At 33.7% G+C, this 17743-nt stretch overlaps 1 protein-coding gene across 1 annotated transcript in view; it reads right to left on the bottom strand.

Moving 5' to 3' along the window:
* RpS8 (ribosomal protein S8) overlaps nt 1–17743 on the bottom strand; it is an 87119-nt gene that overhangs the window by 51356 nt on the left and 18020 nt on the right. The window contains exon 2 of the mRNA XM_090392922.1: nt 17286–17392. Within this exon, the coding sequence (XP_090249048.1) occupies nt 17286–17392 (107 nt within the window). The remainder of the gene's footprint in view (nt 1–17285; nt 17393–17743) is intronic.

Here is a 17743-nt window from a genome sequence, read left to right as displayed (position 1 = left end):
AAAGATCTGAAAGAATACGTTCTTTCACAAGAAAGGTTGCACAGAAATTAATTTTAGTTTGTGTTTTCAAAGAAAAAAAACAGGGGTGAATTAAGTAATTCTATTTTAATGCCCATTGTTGAGAGCAGAAGCAGCATGATTCCAAAAACAGATGCACAAGTCCCATACATTTAGGGTATGTTTGAAAATAACTAAAATACCAAATATTATGACTGAATACATTAAAAATCACACTTCAAACTAGCATTCCCCTATCAAATCCAGAAATATGTGAAACACTGGGAAATGGGCCTAAGGACAGAGAGGAAGATCTGTTAACAACCAAGAGAACACGAGAGATGTGTTATGTCACAACGAGAGGTAGCAATGTATTTGAACGGTGTTACATAGCTCATGGAATGCATGTGGAACGATTACTGTTTACTAAAATGATATTAAAAATTACTGTCTTATCAGTCTCCTTTCAATAATATACAAGTTTTTTTTTTTACAAAGATCATTAGCAACAATACAAGTCTACATTTTTGCAAACCTCCTAAACATGCAGGATTCAGAAAAAATTACACATCCCCATTAATCATATATATATATATATATATATATATATGTAATAACTGAAAACACATGTGAATGCCAAGTTTTAGGTCTAGAATTTATTCATTTTGAAAAGGTACTTGATTCAATCTCAACATTAGCTGTTTTAGAAGTCCTTAAATATCAAGGAATTGAAAAAGCTTATTGAGATGCTTAGTCAGATATATAAAAATTCAACTACATCTTTAATATCAGCAACATATGAAATTTCTAATAAAGAGTAAAATAAAAAGATACCATTTTGCCCAATTATTTATAGTGGTCCTAGAAGAAATTTTTAAAAACCTGAATTGGAAAAATAGAGGAATTATGGTAAATGGGAAAGAATAAATCACCTATGATTTGCTGATAACATTGTTTTTTTTTTAGGAAACTGCAAAAGAATTAACACACGATTACTGATTGGAATGCAGAAAGCAAAAAAGAAAGGTAATGTATTTGGTAAATACATTACCTAATAAATACCAAGTAAATACATACATTGGTGAATACATTACCAAAAAGCCAGTACAAATGAAACAGGAAATTGATATACTAACCTCCTATACAAAAAAAAAAAAAAAAAATCACAGTAGAGGGCGACTGTAAAGATTTTGGTCTCTTTCGACTAAAGGTGAGTTAGCTAGTCTCATACAGAGGTAGGGGTTTTTTCCCCATCCAGAAACTGAAGTTTTTCGTCCCTCAGAACAGGCAAACTATCCCTGTGAACACACGGATCTACAGTCAAAAAAAAAAAAAATACTTAATGAGGATGGCTGAACAAGGGAAGAAACCCTATATCAAATAAATAAGTGGGAGCCAGAACAAGAAGTGATACCAAGGTTGAAGTAACGTTGAAAAGTGTCACACCTTATTACTAAAATACTCCAGATTAGATAGATGTTGAAAGTTTATAATAAATTTAGTTTAATCCTCTATCCAAGTGTAAGCAAACAAAGTTTGCGCCTGAAAATATCTTCAGGACTGAGGTAAGGCAGTGCAACACCAGGCAACTCCGAGCAAAGGTGGACCAAGGTCTGATCACTCCTTGTCTCAGTAAGGGCGCAAACTTTGTTTGCTTCACTTGGATAAAGGATTAAACTAAATTTATTATAGTCTAACCAAGTGCAAAATAAACTTCCAACATGTTGAAAGTTTCTTTAGACTTGGTTAGACTATAAATTAAAGATAAAAGCAAAAGGGTTTACACATGATTTCTGCATTACTTCAACCTTGGTTTTTCTGGGTCTGGATAAGGACACTACTCAGACTTTTTTGGTCTTAAAATTTGAATCATTTCAAACCCTAAGTAATTTCCTGTATATTATATCAAGTAGAGCCTGTGTAGCTCAGTGGATGTGGCGATTGCCAACCACGGCGCTTGGCCGCACGAAGGAAGACTTGGTTTCGAGTCTAGTCGGCGACTAGAGGAAATTTTTCTAAGCCTGTTTTCGACCGGTTCCCGAGTTAGTCGATCTCTGGCACAGGCAAGCAGGTTTTTCCTCCCGGAAACTCAGGTTTTTCGTCCTGTAAACTCAAGAAAATCGACCGTAGAACCCACATTATTTCAGACATTAAATATATTGTGTTAGGGTTAGGGACCACGAGATGGCGGCACATTTGAGCCGTCTCTCTTCACTGAGTACCGCTTAATTAGTGATAGCCTTTGGCCATCTATCTCTGATTGGTACCAGTGGAGATTGAACTGCCCACTCAGTCTCCAAAAGTTAGATAGGGCTAAATGGCCTCGCCTACTCCCCATATACGGAAATAAAAAGGCGTTAGCTGATTTTTAAAAAAAAATTTTTTTTTTATTATATCAAGTTGTTTGTGCTCTAAAAATGGTTTTAAAATCCATCCAAATATCAGCAAGTTAATAAATCCTTTTTTTTTTCCACTTAATACCAATAAACCTTAAGATAAAAATCTAAATCTTCTACAAAAGAACAAGATCCTTGTACAACAGGAGTGGGGAACCCCTGCGGAACCTCAATTCGCCCTTTGCTGATGTACTCTTATGTACATGTAAATAAAATTTTATAATAATTTAAATTTATTTAAATTTAAATAATTAAATATACAAAATCAAAAATAACTATTATATAAAACATGATTGTCATAAGTCTGGCAACCATCAAATCAAGACCAGCCATTAAAATAAAAAGAAATCAGGAGCATTTCTCACGGGCAAAGTTCAGACTTCCTCTGATTGGTTGCTTCCCAATTACTGCCATGAAAATTTCCCACGTGTCAAAACACTGACTTTTGACTTATATCTGCAGACTATTCCCCATGCATGTAAACATCCTTCCCTTGCAGATCTTTATTCCATAGCACTGCCTCCTAAGTGTATCATAATCACCTGCCTTGTAGTTTTATGTAGAGGTATATGTAGTTTCACATATACCTCTTTTTGCATGTTAATTTTCACATGTTTTGCTGTTTTTCTCAAGCAGTACTGTGAGTGCTTTGACAACTTTATTCAATTTTTTTTTTTTTAAATGCCAAGTTATAGTGAAAACCGTACAAAAAGTGGTGAATGTGCTCTGTTTTGTGAAAAATGGACACAACTATACTTCGTTATTGAAATTAATGACAAGTGCATTTGTCTCATTTGTAACGAACATGTTGCAGTTTACAAAAAATATTATTTGAGCAAGCATAAGAAATATGAAAATTTAAAAGGATCAGAACGTTTAGACAAGATAGCGACTTTGCAAGAAAATATAACCAAAAGCCAATCTCTTTTTAAAAAGCCCATTCAGGAAAGACCATCTGTAACTCAAGCTAGTTATGCATTGTGTGAACAAATTTCTAAAAAACTTAAAACCCATAATGAAGGTGAGTTTGTGAAAGATAGCATCCTTACTGCAGTCGAGATTTTGTCAAGAAAAACTGAGTTTGTTTAAAAATATTAGCCTATCAAGAAGAACTGTTTCTGACCATACTAAAGATATTGCTGATGACATCAAAACTTATTTGAAAGTATATTCAGCAGAATTTGTGTTTTACTCATTAGCCATCGATGAGACTGATCTGTCAAATACTGCACAAATTGCTATATTTATATGGGGAATAACTACAGATTTCAATATACAAGAATTTCTTGCTTTAAAATCAATGAAGAGGACAACTAAAGGTGAAGATTTATTTGAAATGGTCAATTCAGCATTAAAAGATTTAGATTTACCATATGAAAAACTGAGTGGTCTCACTACAGATGGTGCTCCATCCATGGTAGGTCATGAAAAAGGGCTCGTGGCTCTGATTAAGAATGAATTTAAGAAACGTCGATTGAACCCAAATACTTTGTGCCACGGCTTCATTCATATGGAAAATCCATGTGCAAAGTCACTCAAGATGAACGTCATGAATGCAGTAACAAAGGCCATTAATTTGATAAAAAACAGGGAATTCAGAGAATTTTTGCAAGATCTTGAAGCCGAATATGGGGACTTATTGTACCATTATGAAGTTAGGTGGCTAAATAGAGCTAAAATGTACAAGCGATTATATGAACTTAAAGATGAAGTGAAAATTTTCTTGGACATTAAGTGTCCACGTTAAAGAATTGGAGGATGAAAATTTCAAAGCGATTTGGCATTTTTAGTAGACATAACTAGTCATTTGAATAATCTAAATTTGAAATTACAAGGCCCCAATCAGCTAATGACCTCTTTACTCACTCATATCAAGAGCTTTGAATCGATGCTTCAATTATTTCTTACTCAACTAAAAAAAACCGCTTTACATATTTTCCAAAATTAAGAGAACACAATCCAAAATCAACAAGTGAGTATGTAGATGAGTGTCAAAGTGTTTTGAATCAATTTCAAAGGAGATTTGAAGATACAAAAAAAATCAAATTGTGTTACAAATATTTGAAACACCTTTTGATATATGCCCTGAGGAAGCTGCTGATTCCTTGCAATTAGAGTTGATTTGCAGTGTGATAACACTTTGAGATCAAAATATACTAATCTGCCTATATCGGACTTTTACAAATCTACTGATTCTGAAAAATTCATTTCTTTCAAAACTAACGCCTTGAAAATAGCTTCTCAGTTTTCTACTACTTATCAATGCAAGCAATTTTTTTTCAAAATTAAGTCTGGCAAAAAATCGCCTTCGTACAAGACTCACTGACAAAAATCTCGCCAATGAACTACAAGTAGCAATCTAATCAAGGGTGGCTAATATTTCTAAGCTTTCACAAAAAAAAAAAAAAAAAACAGTTTCAGCCTTCTCACTAAAAGGTTCAAGATTAAAGGTAAGCTTCATTAACTTTGATGAAATATTTATTATGTTATTCTTGCTTTAATAAAGTTCTCAGTTATAATAAAATAAATATAATTTTTTAAATAAAATATATATAGCCTTTGCTTGATTGTTATAATTATATGTCAACACAATTGTAATTAAAAGATACCATATCAGATGAGAATATTGCACACAACATACACTATCATCATCAACAAATTCCTGCCATGTACCCTCAAGGGATGTACAGGATATGATAGTACTACATGAAAAACATTACATCATTACTAACTTCCTATCTACAATTTTCCTCCAAATCAGTCTGTTACTTGTCAAGACTCCAACATTATCAGATCTTATATTTCTATCATCTAAGGCTCTTTGTACCGTATCAATCCGCTTATATCTTGGTCTTCCTCTGGGTCGTTTTGCTGCCAACCTGGCAAAGAAGACTTGTTTTGCTAATCTTTCTTCGGCAATTCTGTTTAAGTGACCATACCACCCAAGATTAGCTCTGCTAACACATTCCTGGATGTTGACAATGTCAAGTTCTTTCCTAATATCCTCGTTTTTAATATGATATTGCCATTGATGCCATCTGTTCACACCTATAATCTTTCTCAGGACTCTCATATCTACCGTCTCTAGTCTTTGGTCAAGTGTTTTACTTCTGAGCAGCTCTCAGATCCATAAGTTAAAACTGGTTTGAACACTGTCTTGTATACAGCTAATTTAGTGTTCCGACTAATTTCTCTCTTATTCCATATGAATTTATTCAATTGACTTCCTACCATATCAGCTTTGCTGATTCTGTTGTCTATTTATTTAATTTACCATCTTCAGTAAAAATCGTGCCTAAATAGCTGAAATGTTTTACTTGTTCCACAGGTTCTCCATTCACAACAGAGTTGACATTTTCAAAGATTCTGCCTATTTTCATTCTTTGTTTTTTTATTGCTGACCTTCTTACCTTATCTATTACAACAGTTATTCAATTTAGTCAAAGAATCTTGCAGACTTTTCATCCGCTTAAAGCAAAGAACTGACATTAACATCTCCAATTTTGATATCATGTTTAATACCACTTTCCTTCATAATGTGATCCATATAGATAATGAATAAGAGGGAATAATGTAGATCCTTGTCTAACGCCAGATTTAACATTAAGCCATTTTCCTGTACTTCCTTCAATTCTAACTGCTGATTTACAACTCAAATAACCCCATTGACACCATATAACTGTAGCGTATTGAATAGCTTCTCTCTTGGCACCTTGTCATATGCCTTTTCCAAATCGACAAAACTTAAATACAGATCTTTGTAATATTCCAATGCTTTCTCGACTATTTGTCGTAAAGTGAAGATCTGATCCTGACAGCCTCTATTTGACCTGAATCCAGCTTGTTCTTCACCCAGCATTTCTTCCACAATTCTTCTCGACTGTTTCACAAGTATACTTGCATACACTCAGTAGGAAAATGCCTCTGTAATTCTCACATTTAGTTTTATTTCCCTTTTTATATATGGGTACTATGAGAGCTCTACTCCAATCATCGGGAATTTGTCCGTCTGTCCAGGCTTTCTGAACTATGCAGTGCAGCCACTGTAAGACTCTTATACCACCATACTTCAGCATTTCTGGTTGAATATCATCTACTCCTGCTGCCTTTCCACATTTCAAGCCTTTGATGGTTTTTCTACTTCAAGTATGGATATGTATTCCTGACTGCATGCCTGGTCAGTGTTTTTTACCACTCTGCTATCATCACTGCTTGTTTCATTTAACAGTTTTTCAAAGTAGTTACTCCATACTTCAAGGATATCTTTTTTCCCGTTCTCATGTTACCTTTATCATTTCTAACTTCTTTTACAGCACTTTTTCCTCCATTCCTAAGCTTCTTCAACAACCTCCAGAATATTTTGCCACCTTCTTGATATTTATTTTCTATATTCTTGCTAAAGTCCTCCCATGACTTTTGTTTAGCTAGTTTTACACAGTATTTAGCATTCTTCCATTTGTCTCTGTATTCTCTAAGAGCACAAGCTGACATTTACCAGGAACATTTGATATGCTTTCTTCTTTTCCTTCACTGCCACTTCAACTTCCTGTGTCCACCATGGAGTTCTGATTTTTCTATCCTTGCAGACAACTTCAATACATGCCTCTCCAGCTGAATCCAGCAAGGCTTTCTTCAAGGTTTGCCACTGAATCTCCAAGCTTTGATTCCTGTTCTCAAACTTTCATTTTTTCTTCAATAATCTTTGTGTATTTTAGTCTACAGTTCACATCTGAGAGTTGCTCAACTTTTATTCGCTTTAAAACACTCTTACATGTCATTCTTTTCAATATGAAATTCAATTTTATCCTGCTCAACACGAAATAGTGATCACTTCCAATTTCAAATCCTCTATACATTCTGGTGTCCTGCACCAGGGAGAAAACATCACTATCAACAATAACATAGTCAATGAGACTTTTTTTTATTCCTTGCCTCTTCTCTCCATGTGAATTTGTGGACATTTTTATGTTGGAACATGGTTAGTAATAACCAGTCCATGTCCTGAGCAGAAATCCAACAGATATTTGCGATTATTATTAGCTTTGCTCTTTTCTCCAAATTTTCCCAAAATATTTTTGTGTCTCACAATCATTTCCTACTCTATTTAGATCCCCAACAAGGAACAACTTTTCCTTTTTCATTGTGTCAGTTGCTTTTTCTAAAGCCTCAAAATATTCCTCCACTTCTACCTTAGTAGAACCTTCTGTGGGACCATAGGCACAAATAAGTCTCATTGTCCAGTTCCCTATTTTCATATTTGCCCACATTACTCTACTTGAGACTGACTGCCATTCAAGAAGATTAGCCTCGTATTTTGTGTTGAATACTATGGCTGCTCCTTCTTTTCCTTGATTGGTATTGCCTGAATACAACATTTTGTATTTATTGCTAAGAAAGACCTCACCAGTTTTTGTCTTTTTTGTTTCAGTCACCCCTATTGTGTCGATCTGATACTTATCTAATTCCTCAGCTAGCTCCATTTCTTTGCCATTCAGGCTTCTTATGTTGATAGTACCGATCTTTAACTCTGGTGATGTTGAGGTGGGGGTTTGTTTTCAGATTTGTTCCAGTAGCTGACTTTTCGCTGTTCGCCCTGGTTCCCTGGCAAAAACAACAGGGGCCCAGGTGACGCCCCAACCGGCATGAAATTTTGTCATGTTGTACCATCATTTTTTATTTTGGTTTAACCAATAAGAATACAATTTGGTCGGCCAAATCCCAAATTTCCAGCCCATCCTCATTTGTTCAGTATCCAAGTAGATAACCAACAGGGTGCACCACGAGAAGGTGAGGATTGGACATTAGGTGAGAAGCCCTGGTGGAGGTCTTCTCTTAGTTATACAGCTCCATGCTTGGATAAAGAATGATGAAACCAAGAATATAATTTATTGGCATCAATTTATGGGCAGTACCATCACTGGGAGGTCCTCTCCACTATGAACAGATGCCTCACATGGAGGAGGTCAGTCACAGCTGAAGTATATGATATTACACCACTAGAGCTCGAAGGAACAACTGTAGAAAGTTGCAGATAAAAATAATTAAAAATGACTTAATTTGAAATACTTATAAACAATTAACAGTAATTGTTTCCCAAAACTTGGATATTAGCATGCAATCTGATCAGTTCAGGCTCGGATGATTTCATACTGTTTCACATGTTTCAAGGAAATAATTATCGAGTTTGAACATGAAGAAGTTTTGTTCCAAAGAACACTGTGCTTAGTGTCAATAGCATGAGAATCAAGGCCAGACTTGTTAGATCCCAAAAACTTAATATAGTCTTGATGTTCTCTAATTCTAATCAAGGCAAAACAGCCAATTCTTCGTAGATGGTAGGAAGGAAGACAGTTTCTGAGCTAGTTTAAAGGAAATGTATAGATTGAATTTATGAAAAATCCTTGCTATTTGTTTCAGAAGTTCCTTTAAGGTAGAGTACTGAAATTCTTGTCACATCGGATTGTAGTCTGGCAGAAGAATGATAATTATCAATAATTTTTTGAATGTATGTATCCATTACATATCAGATTGCTTTTAATTTTATTCGGTTCATCTAATAAAAGGAAATAAAAAGAGTAGATTGTATCACAAATAATACCATTTTCTGTGATGAATGATGGTGGGAGGATGAGTGAATGTATCTGCCAGTAAAGGTTAGCTTCTGATAAACTGAAAATTCAACATGATTACGAATTATTAAGGTATTCAAAAAAGGTAGCTGGTTATTGGATTCATGTTCAATAGTGAATTTGATATGTGTGGAGTGTATTATAAGGAGTTCATTTTCACTAGGAACTGAAGTTCTTACTCAGTGGGACCAGACTGCAAATAAATCATTAACAAAATGTAACCATACACGAGACTGAGGAATTCTAGTGTAAAAGAGCCCTTTTTCTAGATGCTCCATAAAATAATCAGCTAAGGCCAGTGACATTGTACTGTACATTGCTGTTCCTTCTATTTGTTTGAACAACTTATTATGCCATGTAAAATAGCCTGCATTGATGGTGAATTTAAATAGGTTAACAATATCTTCTGAGAAATCAGATCCTAAAACTGAAGAGTTTTAGGATATGGTATGTTGGCGAATAAGGATACTACATCAAAAGAAACCATAATCTCATTATTAGATGTATATCGATCTTTTATTTTCTCTTTAAGGTCAAAATTTTTTTTAATATAAGATCTGGTGTGGTTAATGAGATTCTGAAGATGATGATGAGATGTTTTGCAAGATAGTAAGTTGGAGTGCCAATACAGTCCATTATTGGGTGTAGTGGATTGCCATCCTTGTGTATTTTAGGAAGACCATAAAGACGAGGCAGATGGGCATGATTAATCATAATTTCTCAACAGTAGTGGTATATCCAAGTATTGTACATTGTCTAATAATTTATTGATTTGATTTTTTTATTGGATCCCTGCTAATAACACTGGAAATTGACCTATCTCTTAATAAGATATTAGTTTTACGATTCTACAATTGTTCCTTTGAACTCCAATAATGTAATATCATATACTTCAGCTGCAACCAAGACATGACCAATATATGCATGATTTATGACCAATTATTGTGATTCATGTTTTGAATGTATTTAACAGCCTCCCCCGCCCTGACGATATGCACATGACGTTGGATGAAATATATTGGAGTTTTGAATACAAATCTATATAATTTGTTATATGTGTAAGCCATCAAGTTATTTTAATGTCTAGTGCATGCGTTTCATTAAAACTATTTATTGCAAAAGTCTCAATTTGTAACGAGACAGAATCTGCACACCTTCTTGGAACAGTTTCTAGCTGCTGTTACAGTTCCATGTAGCATAGTATACACTGTGATACTGAATAACTTTCTTTTACTTTTAAGTATTAGGCTGAAGTGCTCCCCCCCCCCAACCAAAGGTAATCTGGCATTATGCAAGATTGTCTTGCATAATGTCAATTTAATGTTCTGCCTCTTTCTAATGTAATGTTAAATTTATTTAAATTGATTCCCAACCAAAGCAGCTGTTTATTTTATCTATTTCCATACTCGATTTGAAAATTTTTCTAAAACTTGTACCTACATAGCTTAAATATTTTACTTTCACTTTCATTTTCAGTCATGCAATTCCTGATGACTGAAATTTGCCAGTTATGTAAATAGCAAGTTATAAACAAAATGTATGACTAGTTTTCACACTTAAATATTTTCCTAAATATGTGTACAGTAATACACCACCATACGATGCTTTGCTTTATGATGACCACTCATACAACGCTTTTGAATTACGACCAATGCCCATTTATATAATGTTACATTTATTCATGATGACTTTAGAAACATGACGCTCACATGAAGCAACCACAACTCAGTTTGTTTCCGACATTGTTGCAGTGTTTTGGTGTTTCGCTGTGAATTATAAACTGCTTATAACTATAATTTATTGTTGTAAACAATGGCAAATAAATTTCAAAGGGTGCTGTTGTTTCCAGTGGAAAAAAAGAGTGGTAAACCTATTAAACAGTAAGATTAAAATGATTAAATTTAGTGACGATGGTGTACGAGACACTGAAATAGGCGATGGGTTAAACTTACCTTGCACTACTGTTATAGTAGTTAAAAACAAAGATAAAGTGAAAAGTGCTACACTAGTTAATGCTCCAATTATCTGTAAATGCTTATTGCCGAAATGAAAATAATTTTAATGGTATAGATTGATGACCAAACTGGATGGCATGTTTCCTTAAGCCAAGCTATTTCAGAATAACTTTTAAGGTTGCAAAATTTATTCTAAATTTTTCATGCGTGTAACTGATGTTAATTAATGTATTTATGTAATTTATGCATGTGACTGCTTAAAAACATTATGAAACCATTACATATATCAACAAGTGAAGGGGAGAAAGGACAGTGATTTGCTATGACAACTGTCTGAAACCTAATGTGCATATGACTGAGGTATGTCTGTATATGAAGAAACACGTTATTACAAATTTAAACTCCTTCATATTTTAACATCCTTCCTTTGAAAAATTTACACTGTAAGAATATTTTATTATAAATTTCTCTTAGTATTCAACTATTTCTCTGTATTTTATTTTGTTATTCTCTTACAAAGAAATATTCTTGCAAATATATCCGAATAATGAAATGGATAGAAAGTCCTATGTTAGCAGTTCAAGTTTAGTTAATTTAATGGTTTTTGGAAGTTTTTAAATTAGCAATTTTTGCCCTTGATACAAAAAAGGTTCCCCACCCCTGTTGTACAAGAAAACAAAATGCTTTATCTTCAGTTTCCTAATATGTACTACCCTCCTCCAAGGGGTGGTCAGATTACTATGACAGAATTACACAATTAAGTTTACATTATTATTAATTGCGTTTCAATAATTTTCCCCAAATCAATCTATTCCTGGTGAGCACTCCAATATTGTCATATCTAACACTTTGTGCTTCTAAGGCACTTCTCACCAAATCAATCTGCCTAGACCTTGGTAACCCTCTGGGTCTCTTTCCTGTCATCTTGGCAAACACCTGGTTTGCTAACCTATTGTATTTAAGATCACCTTACATTAGTTCTGCTGACACAATCTTAAATGATAATAATGTCATGTTCACTTCTAATATGTTCATTTTTAATGATTCTGCCACTGATGCCATAGGTTCACTCCCCTAATTTTTCTCAGAAAACACTCATATCTGTGGTCTCTAGTCTTTGATCAAGTACTTCATTTCTAACCCAACTCTTAAATCCATAACTTGAAACTGGTTTAAACACCGTTTTGTATATAGCTAGTTTGGTGTTTTGGCTAATTTCTCTTTTATTCCACATAAAGTGATTCAGTGGCTACTCAGCTTTACTTCACTGCCATCTTCACTAAAAACTGTGCTTAATTAGCTGAAATATTTTATTTCTATGTGATCTCCATTCAGAATGCAGCTGAAGTTTTTTATGCTCCTGCCTACTTTCATAAATTTGGTCTTTTTATTGCTGATTTTCATGTGAAATTTGTTACAGTTGTTATTCAAAAGCTAGTTAGAGAATCCAGGAGACTTGAATTAAATGTGTTTAGGAGTACATCACATGCATAAAACAAAGAGCCAAGTTTGACACCTCCAATTCTAATATCAGGTTTGATGCCACTTTCGTTTATAATGTGATCCAGATGAATAAGAGTGGATATAACGTACATCCTTGTCTTACCTATAATTTTACAAACCATCTTGTATTTCCTTCAATTCTAACTGTTGACTGATTATCCTGTCCCTGTAGTGGTTCTCAGTAAGATCTGCAAAATACCTCTCTACAGCTGCAATCATCTCTTGATTCGAAGAAATCAAGAGGTGCTCATAAACTTTTATGAACTTTGAATGAATTTCTTTTGCCGTTAAACCTTCTTTTACAAAAAATTTTATAACCGCACGATACTCAATTTTATCCATTTCATGTGTTGTCATTACAGACAACTTTTTCTTCAGATAGCTGTATAAAACAAAGTACTTGATAGAATGACTTGTAATTTCACATTGATGCTTATGACAGGTGTACCAACTTAGGAATAAAAAAAAATCTTGCTGATAGTGTTGCCATCTATAAGTTGAGGCCGAGAACTTTTCAGACCATCCTGAAAAGACCATATTCAAAAATAAGTATGCTGAAAACAAGAATATGTCAGAACGTTTTTTTAAAAAATTAAAGTCTGACAGCTTTTAAAGGTGAACTTTAGTCTCAACTATATAAGTATTATTTTAGAAAATGAAAGGGTTTGGAAAAAAGAACCAAACATTGGCATCTCATTGGCAAACTCTGAAAAGCAAATTCAACTAGGAAGGCACCTAGGAAGTTGGAGTTGTCTACAATGATAGAAAAAGTAGACCTCCATTGTGGACACAAGAAGTTAAATAGTTGTGGAGAACAACAGAGCTTATCAAAAAGTTCCTAGTCGGTAAGTTCTAGCAGATGCCATAAGAGAGAAAAGTGTTGGAGAATCGAGCTGTGTATAAAAGTAGATAAACAAATGTTAGAAGATTTGGTAAGAAAATGGAAAACAAATATCATCATGGTAGCAAAATATTCTGGGAGCTTAGTGTTCCAAGTAAAATTTGTGCTAATGTATTTGAGAAGCTAAGAAAAATTGTGGGAAAAGAAATTAGGAGAATAGCAAACTGGTTTCATGCTACACAAGGTTATCAGAATCAGATTTTCAACAAATAGTCAAGATAATGTGAGATGATAATAAGGATTTGTACCTAAGTTTTGTAGATCTGCAAAAAAGCATATGACAAGGTACCCAGAGTTTATTTTTAAGAAAGTTTTCTATAAAATAAAAATAATTATACAGAAAAACAGAAATTTTTTCAAATGAACTTAGATATTCTCAACTTACAGTTGAGAGAACTGAGACACTTTAATGTCCTAAACCGATTAATTATTTATGACTTGTTGTGACTCTTTTAACAAACACATGCAAAAATAGGTTGGAAAAAAATACCATTATCAAATTATTTAAATTAAGGGGATATTAAATCCCACATAGTTTTAAAACCGAATAAGAAACTCAAAGATTGGAATCAGAGAGTTTCTTAGCTCTTCATACTTAAGTAACCATTATCAAATCCTTTTAATCATCATAGTCATCTGAATCAGTGTCTGAATCACCATCACTTTCACTTAAACTGATCACCAAAGGTTCGCATAATTCTTCGATAATTCAGTCTCAGTCGCAATACATATTTTCCAATGAGGTGACATGAAAGCAATATTTTCCCCACTTTTGAACTTAATACTTTCAATTGCCTGTTCTGAAAGCTTAAAAAGTTGACATGTCAGTATCTCCAGTTACGTTGTGATGGCGAATGAAACATTTCACTTCTGCCCAAACAATCAATAGCATTAATATCACAATGATATGGTGGTAGCCTCAAAGCTAGAAATCCATGCTCTTTGAGCATCGTGCCGAATTTAAATAGTTTAGTTGTGGGCGGGTTTCTTTTGACCAAATTAAGCAATTCAATTTTTCGCATATCTGGGGAATGACAAATGTTATTTGCAGAGAGCCAATCCATAAAAACTTGCTTATTAGACCAATTTGGAAGTCTGTTTAATCGAATAGAGTGATATGAAGCATTATCAATTATAACAACAGCATTTTTAGGAAGGCTTGGAATCAGTTTTTCTTCTGCCCACTTTTCGAAGATCTTAGAATTCATTTGCCTATGGTAATTGGCTTTGTATAGTAAGTTTGAATTCAGTAAAAAACCCATTTCTCCACCCGCACACAAAATTATTATGTGCCACGAGGCATTTCCGGTTTGTAGCACTCCACATTCCTCTTTAGACTGCCAACATTTTCCATAAGTTAAATTACTATCAATCCAAGTTTCATCTAGATACACAATCGGTCTTTTCTCCTCCCTGAAACGTCTTATTGCTCTTAAATACTTCGTTCTAGATAAAACAATGTCACTTTGCTCCATGATAAGTTTCCTTTTATTCTGGGACTTTTTAAAACAAAATCCGATTTCATGAAGTAATTTCATAAAGTTTCTCTTTTCCAAGGAAAATGAATTTTTTCTTTAAGCACAGGAATCAATTTCACTTTTCTCGACCACGTAAAATTCGTGAATAGTTCTTATAACGTCTGCATGAAAATCATTCAAAGCTATGGTTTCGATGGTTTTCTTTACTCTGGCACTTTTTTTTTTTTTAGATTTAAATGTTGGCTTACCTTCACCTTTTGATTCCCTATGAATTCTTTTAACAGTCAACCCCGATATGCCCGCAATTGCATTTGCATGTTTAATGACTTGAGAAGGAGGAACAAGGAGACGATTCTTTTTTCGCAGAATGTAAGCACAATATTCTTTTGCAAGAGCTACTGAAACGTTTAACAACAGAACTTGTTGACTGTACTGGATCCATCATACAAATTAATAATAAAAAATAATGCAAAAAAGCGACAAAAATCAACCTAGTACTAGTACAGCGACAGAACTAGATTGATTTTTGTCGCTTTTTTGCATTATTTTTTATTATTAATTTGTATGATGGATCCAGTACAGTCAACAAGTTCTGTTGTTAAACGTTTCAGTAGCTCTTGCAAAAGAATATTGTGCTTACATTCTGCGAAAAAAGAATCGTCTCCTTGTTCCTCCTTCTCAAGTCATTAAACATACAAATGCAATTGCAGGTATATCGGGACAAGAAAGCACGTGATTTCGTATGTTGGCGACCAATTCGTACATCCTTCATTTCTTTCTCCCCCTTCAGCATGAATAGACTATTCTTGGCAAAATGCCAAGGAGAGATCTACAAACGGTGGGCGAACTATACCTATCTTTACATCATCAGCAAATAATTGTATGTTGCTTGTCAAATTCTTTTCAATATCATTAATGTACAGATTGAATAACAGTGGACCAAGGACTGATCCTTGTCGTACACCACTGGTTACCTTAAATCTTGCAGATTCACACCCCCCATATACCACTTTTTGGATATGTAGTCAGCCATCATCTTATCCATGCTAATATTTTATAATCCAAACTCAATATTCTTCAATTTATGCAAGTCTTCCATGCTGTATTTTGTCAAAAGCCTTAACAAAATCCAAAAGTATCACGGTGTGTCCATTCTCCTCGTCTATTTCAATGGTAACATTATTATAAAATGTGAGCAAGTTGCTAAAACATGACCTTAGTAAACCCATGTTTACTAAGGGAAATTACAGTAATCCCTCGATTAATGCGTCATTCTTTTTCGATACCCAAATTCGATCGATGCGCCTATATACATCTTAAAAATAAATGTTACCGATTTTAAAAATTTTCGATCTATACATTTTTTATGGCTAACTATTTTAAAAAATCACTCACCAGAATGAAATAATTTAGTTACCGATTAAAAACATTTTACAAAGTTCTTTTTAATGGCATACTACACTATTTCCACGTACACTATGTTCCAAATTTTTACCGCCAAAATTTATGTCGTCTGCTATAGTACGCCCACAGATTCGAGACACTTCTGCACATGTCGCAAAAAGGAGAATCCATTCTGATAATACGGTAATCAATCCGTCTTCTGGAATGAGATGTTTATTATTACACGTCGGAAAATTAACTTCATTTTTATGACCATTGTAGTTTTTAAAGTGGTAACTATTTTGCTTATATAACAGTTGGGAAATTTTATCTATAAAGCACGTGATTTCGCATGTTGCCGACCAACTTGCACTTCCTTTATTTCTTTCTCCCCTTCAATGATAACGTCCAAGAGTTAATTAAATCTCATTCTGAAGAACTGAGTGATTCGGACCTGCTAAATTTAGATGCACAGCAGGAAGATCCCGAAGAATATGAAGATTTAACCACTGACCAGTGAGCCAAAAGAGATTTCACAGAAACAATTTGAAAATATTTTTTGTACAATCGAAGTTTTTAAGGAGCGATGCTTAGAGGCTGTCCCTGATGAAGAGAGAGAAGCAGTAAAATTTGCAAAGAGTAGAAGAGGTAATAGGGCCATACTATCGGTTCTATGAAAAAAATAAACAAAATGCCCACCAAACTATGTTAGCTCAATTCTTTGTTAAGAAATAGAATAATAAAATTTATATTCTGAATATGTTTTATTGTGTTTCAGCTTCATGGTTTTCCTTTAACTAGGCCCTGAGACATACCTTAATTCTTTTATAAAAAAAATGAAGGCTCAAAAAAGAAATCTGAGGAACAAATTATACTTTTTTCCATAGGTTATTATATTTGATTAGTGCACCTGTTTTAAAGAACACATTAGGCACACTAATCAAAGGATTGCTGTATTCTATATTTAATTCTTTGGTTTGTTGTTAAATAAACTATACTTAACTAAGGTACTCAAAACAGTAAGTGTTTAGAAAATTAATCACCTTAGTATTAGCAGCGGGGCGTCCCAACTCAAACTTCCTCTTCTTTCTAATAGGTTTGCGTTTACCTCCAGTCTTCCTTCGTTTATGCCAGTGATCTCTTGATATACCTTAAATATTAAAATCATAATTTTTTTTCCTGCTTGGAAAAAAATTAATTCAATACTAGTATTAATCAGAACATTGTTGTATAAAATTATCTAAAGAAAACTCATGGGAAAAATTTGAATAAGTATATATTTACTGATAAGTATGAAGATGATGTGACTATGTACAGATTACAAAATAAGGAAAAAGGACTGTAAGGAATCCAAGATAAATCACAAAATGAGGCATTCTAGATGTCTATAGTTACTGCTTTTAAAAGATTAAATGAAACAGTGACAAAATATTCAAGTAGAATGCAATTATGAGTATTATATATGCACTCCTGTTTGAGGGAGAAAATGCTATTAAAAAAT

Source organism: Typopeltis vanoorti, chromosome 5 (assembly GCF_054136105.1).
Source record: "Typopeltis vanoorti isolate ZY-2024b chromosome 5, IOZ_Tvanoo_1.0, whole genome shotgun sequence".
Lineage (NCBI taxonomy): Eukaryota > Metazoa > Arthropoda > Arachnida > Uropygi > Thelyphonidae > Typopeltis > Typopeltis vanoorti.
Note: the sequence above shows the minus strand (reverse complement) of the source record. Positions and strands in the feature narration are given on the sequence as shown.